We start from the raw sequence: 5,415 nt of genomic DNA on the forward strand, positions 1-5,415 counted from the left end.
ACTTTATCCCAACAAAGTGCTGGATTTTTAACAATGGCAAATCGAGCTTGCAAGACTCCGAAAGCACGCTCGACATCTTTTCTGACAGCTTCTTGACATTGAGCAAATAAAGCCGCTTTCGGACCTTGTGGTAATGAAATAGATTGGATAAAAGTTGCCCATTTCGGATAAATACCATCGGTGAGATAGTAAGCCATTGAATAAGAATTTCCATTCACCGAGAAATTCACTTTCGGAGCTTGACCATTTATTATGTCATCAAAAACAGGTGAGCGATCAAGAACATTGATATCATTTAAGGGGCCTTGACACCGGGGGGACGCTTGCTCGCAGTTGCTTCAGATGTAGATGAATCTGGACCGTCCTCAGCCTTCCTCTTCCTCGAGCTCCCATCGTTTTTAGCAAGGTCGCACCACTTCTGGTCGTTGCGCAACTCCCTCCATGCGTGTTCCAAAGTGAATTTCTTCTTCTGATTGTTGAAGAAAATTTGATGAGCTTGCCTGAGAACATCATTCTCATTTTGCCCGCTGCTTTTTTCTCTACTAGCAGCCTCGTAGGCCCCACAGAACTTGCACACAAGATCATTGATCTTGTGCCAACGCTGCTTGCAGTGGCCTGACTCTCTCACCTCGCGGCCAGGAACATGAGGGCTTGCCGCAAAGTAGGCAGCAATTCTCTTCCAAAACGTGCCTGATCTTTGCTCGTTGCCAACGACAGGATCTTTGCTCGTGTTCAACCACGAGCTGATCAGAACAATATCATCCGCTTGTGTCCATTTCCTTCGTTCTCTTCGCTCAGCAGGAGTGTCTCCAGCCTCAAAGTTTGAAGCTTCGGTTCCTAGACTACCTCGAAATGGAACTTCTGATGAAGATAGTTCAACACTATCTTCATAGTTACCAAAGGAAAGAGTTTGTTGACTCAGTAGTTCAACAAACTTGGAGGTTCCGGTTGATGGAAAAGAGTCCATAACAGAAGCAAGCTAGAGAAAGAGAGATAGAAAGAACAAAGAAGAGAAAGGGGGAAGAGAAGAACAAGGTTCGATGTGAATTCAAGAAAGAGGAAAGGAAATATTTTTATAGATTCAATAAAGATGAGATACGGGGAAGAGAACAAAGCATTGATCACAAACCAACCAACCATACCCGACTAGACATATTTCTAACACCGAACACAGCATGGAACATCAACTGTATTTATTAAAACAGAGACAACCATTATCGCACACAAAAAATATCTTATTTCAATTCATTTAACCACTTAACATTCTATTTATTACCTAACCTAACACATAAAAACGATTCAATTCATCTCAGAGAAGAGTTAAATGACCAATGGCAACATCTTTCACAAACCACCAACCAAGAGTTAAATCAACAATGGCAAATACATTCACAACATATATCACAAACCCCAAACAAAAAAAATTACAAAGACTTATCCAATTCATCAGAGCACCAGGAGAGAGATGTCACCGTTCACCGCTTTCCTAAACACTCCGAGAGCCACCATGAGAGAGATCTCGCCGCTTTCCTTCGTCTCAGAGAGCCGCCGGATAGACATGTCGCCGACTGCCTTCGTCTCCGGGAGCCACAAGGAGAGAGATGTCGCCGGCTTCCTTCGTCGACGAGAGTAACCGATACAAAGGACGCCGATTTCCTTTATCGACAAGAGCCACAGAGAGACACGGCGTTCCGTTGACGAGCGCCACCGAAGGACAGTCGAATCGCCTTTTCGCCTAGGAGAGGAGACAACCGGAGAGAAAAAAAGAAAAGAAGAGACGAAACCGAAGCAACGCGGACACCCCTCCTTTCTCCCATTGATGGCTGACACGTGGCGCTCAAGAGACGCCCCTTCTCGGCCTTAATTAGGAGACGTCTTTTGGCTAATTCTCTTTTCTTCTATTTCTTTTAATCCCATTTAACATAAGATACACCATTAAGATACATCAATAAACCTGCTCTAACGATGCTCTAAATACATTATTCCAAACATCAACTGTGCACTACTCAAGGTAGTAAATATATATAGTAAATGATGAATTAATATGGGGGTAAACGTATTCGCATATCCTGCATTTTTCTGCAAACTGTTTGTTACTGGTTAAAATATGTTTGGTAGATAATTAATAATATGTTTGTCTAGAAAAAAATAAAGTTTATTAACTTATGTGTATTTTAAATCTCTAAATAATTTAAACGTTGGGAACCCACATGGTTACCATTCAATATCATTATATAAAACGCATGAGGTGTTTCTCCATTTCCTCCTAGCCCATTCATCACCTTCCCTCTCCTCATCATCTCGTGTTATACTCTCTGTCTCATCTACGTGATGGTGCTCTCTCACGCCGCATCGGATACGGACGTCTCTCACTCCACATTTGCATCACCATACGTCCGAACTTCACTTCCCAGGTAACATATAACTAACAATAATATAACTATCTTCTTTTTTTTTTGACTAAAACGATATTAAAATCTTAATCATGTAATATGTTATAAGTATGTAATCTCGATCATAATGGTGCTAAAAACATTAATATCAGGTTCAAGATGCCGGGAAACTCAATTCCGAACGAAGCTGCGTATCAGATAATGCACGACGAGCTAATGCTTGACGGCAATTCAAGGCTGAACTTAGCCTCCTTCTTGACAACTTGGATGGAGCCTGAGTGCAATAAACTCATCATGGCATCCATTAACAAAAATTACGTCGAGAAGCACGCTTACCCTATCACCACCGAACTCCAGGTATTGGATCATATAATATATATAAAAAACCTTCAAAAATCTTGGGGCCAAAGCCAATGTTTCATATAATATATCCATCCGCCCTGATTCTGCCACATTCTAGTTCACTAAGATTATTATAGTAATCATCAATCTCGATGTCAATGTCATTTATCAAGTGGGGTTTCACTAATTAATCTTTATTGTTTAATGTTTGATAAATAAAACAGAACCGATGTGTGAACATGATTGCAAATCTATTCAATGCTCCGTTAGGAGAGACGGAGACAGCCGTCGGAGTAGGGACCGTTGGATCATCTGAGGCCATAATGTTGGCCGGTTTGGCCTTTAAGCGGAAATGGCAGAACAAGCGTAAAGCCGAAGGCAAACCCTTCAATAAACCAAACATTGTCACCGGAGCCAATGTTCACCAAGTAAATAACGATTGTTCAAGATTGATAATCGTGATCAAATTTGTGCTTTTGATCATTTTCTTACAACAACGAATCAAAATGTTAGGTGTGTTGGGAGAAATTCGCCAGGTACTTTGAGGTTGAGCTTAAAGAAGTCAAACTAAGCGAAGGATATTATGTGATGGATCCAGAGAAAGCTGTTGAGATGGTTGATGAGAACACTATATGTGTTGCGGCCATTCTTGGTTCCACTCTTAATGGAGAATTCGAAGATGTCAAACTCTTGAACAATCTCTTGGTCCTAAAGAACAAAGAAACCGGGTAATTAAATTGCTTCATGTAAATAAATTGTTTACACACTAATCAAAACAACTGACCTAAGCGTCCATATATGCATGTTTTTTTTATAGATGGGACACACCGATCCATGTGGATGCAGCAAGTGGAGGATTCATAGCACCGTTTTTGTATCCGGAATTGGAATGGGACTTTAGGTTGCCGTTGGTGAAGAGTATAAATGTGAGTGGTCACAAGTATGGACTTGTGTACGAAGGCATTGGTTGGGTGGTTTGGAGAACCAAAGAGGATTTGCCTGAGGAACTCATCTTCCACGTCAATTATCTTGGTGTAGACCAACCCACTTTTACTCTCAATTTCTCTAAAGGTAATTTACTTTGATATTGATTTTAACTAGTTAATGTTTACTTTTTTTTATTGCTATTTTTATTTTATTGATAGACTTTTAATTAGCTGTATTTGTCTTCAGTTTTTCACCAATCACTCTTCATTGATATTCATCTCTCTATAAACGTAGGTTCAAGTCAAGTCATAGCTCAATACTACCAACTTATCAGATTGGGCCACGAGGTGAGTCGGTCCACGATTACTATAACCACTATTAATCATGCTAATGCTAAGTAATTAGACATGTCTTAATAAATAAAATTTATTAAACAGGGTTATAGAAATGTGATGGAGAATTGCAGAGAGAATACGATCGTGCTAAGGGAAGGACTTGAGAAGACAGAAAAGTTCAACATCGTATCAAAAGACGAGGGAGTGCCACTTGTCGCTTTTTCCTTGAAAGATAGCAGCTCTCACACTGAGTTCGAAATCTCCGACATGCTTCGCAGGTCAATCGTCTTAACTAAGATCTCAAATGCCCTTCTTGTTTAGAAGCTTTCATTGTGATATGAGTTGTGTATGAATTATTGTATATATATATGTAAATATAGATAGTAGAGGATCTCTATGTAATTAGTCTACTCCTAAACCCTACTCTCTATGTATATAAACACTCTACAAAGGCTCTAATAATATTAATCACTTTCCATAATCTACATGGTATCAGAGCTTACGCTCCTAAACCTAGCAAAACTTTTCTGATCTCAAACTCAAGCCGTCATGAGTTCTTCCACCAACACCACCGAGACAATCTCGCTCAACCCCAACATGCTGCTGTATATCAACATGTCAAACGTTTACAAACTCACAAGCACCAACTACCTCATGTGGAGCTTGCAAGTTCATGCCCTCCTGGATGGTTATGCTCTCGCAAAGCATCTTGACAGTTCTCCTGTTGTCCCATCACCAACACTAACCACAGGAGATGATGTCACAGAGAACCCTGAGTTCGTACGCTGGAATCGCCAAGACAAACTCATTTACTCTGCTCTCCTTGGTGCCATAACTCAACCGATCCAGCCAACCGTGTCACGCACGATAACTGCGTCACAAATCTGGGAGAAGTTAGCTTTGATCTATGCCAAGCCAAGCCGCGGACATATCAAACAACTCAAAGATCAACTGAAGAACTACACTAAAGGTGCTAAGTCAATTGACGAGTACCTTCAAGGCGCCGTCACCAAGTTTGATGAACTTGCACTCTTAGGCAAGCTTTATGATCATGAGGATCAAATTGAACTGCTACTTGGAGGCTTACCTGAGGAGTACAAGAATGTGGTTGATCAGATTAAAGGCAAAGATGTTGCTCCAAGTGTCACTGAGGTCCATGAACGCCTGTTGAACCATGAAGCAAAACTCCTTGCTGTTCGTGATACCACAGCGTCGGTGATGTGTCGAGTTTTAACCCGATTATCTAACTGCAAGTGCACAGTAAAGTACGCAGTAGTAATGCGGGATCGAATCCACAGGGACCGATGATCACACGTAGAGTTGCAGACAAGTTAATAGCTACAGCGAATCAAGATATATTTTTGATGGTTTTTATTTAATTTTCTTTAGTGTCACAAAACATAAACAAGCTGTAAAAA

At 40.7% G+C, this 5,415-nt stretch overlaps 2 protein-coding genes across 2 annotated transcripts in view; one reads left to right on the plus strand and one right to left on the minus strand.

The window, feature by feature from the left end:
* Positions 1-295: 295 nt before the first annotated feature.
* Positions 296-1,560, minus strand: LOC106323206 (glutathione S-transferase T3-like). The gene is made up of 3 exons (XM_013761360.1): positions 1,456-1,560; positions 1,143-1,187; positions 296-979 (listed from the first exon to the last, which is right to left on the minus strand). The coding sequence occupies exons 1-3, from the start codon at positions 1,558-1,560 to the stop codon at positions 296-298; spliced, it is 834 nt and encodes a 277-aa protein (XP_013616814.1).
* Positions 1,561-2,331: 771 nt separating this feature from the next.
* The window catches only part of LOC106324956 (glutamate decarboxylase 1-like), an 11,734-nt gene continuing 8,650 nt past the window's right edge, over positions 2,332-5,415 (plus strand). The window contains exons 1-7 of the mRNA XM_013762958.1: positions 2,332-2,414; positions 2,546-2,750; positions 2,960-3,163; positions 3,249-3,463; positions 3,553-3,806; positions 3,957-4,009; positions 4,100-4,275. Of these exons, the coding sequence (XP_013618412.1) occupies positions 2,332-2,414; positions 2,546-2,750; positions 2,960-3,163; positions 3,249-3,463; positions 3,553-3,806; positions 3,957-4,009; positions 4,100-4,275 (1,190 nt within the window). The remainder of the gene's footprint in view (positions 2,415-2,545; positions 2,751-2,959; positions 3,164-3,248; positions 3,464-3,552; positions 3,807-3,956; positions 4,010-4,099; positions 4,276-5,415) is intronic.

The sequence above is a fragment of the Brassica oleracea genome, chromosome C2, assembly GCF_000695525.1.
Source record: "Brassica oleracea var. oleracea cultivar TO1000 chromosome C2, BOL, whole genome shotgun sequence".
Taxonomy (NCBI): Eukaryota; Viridiplantae; Streptophyta; class Magnoliopsida; order Brassicales; family Brassicaceae; genus Brassica; species Brassica oleracea.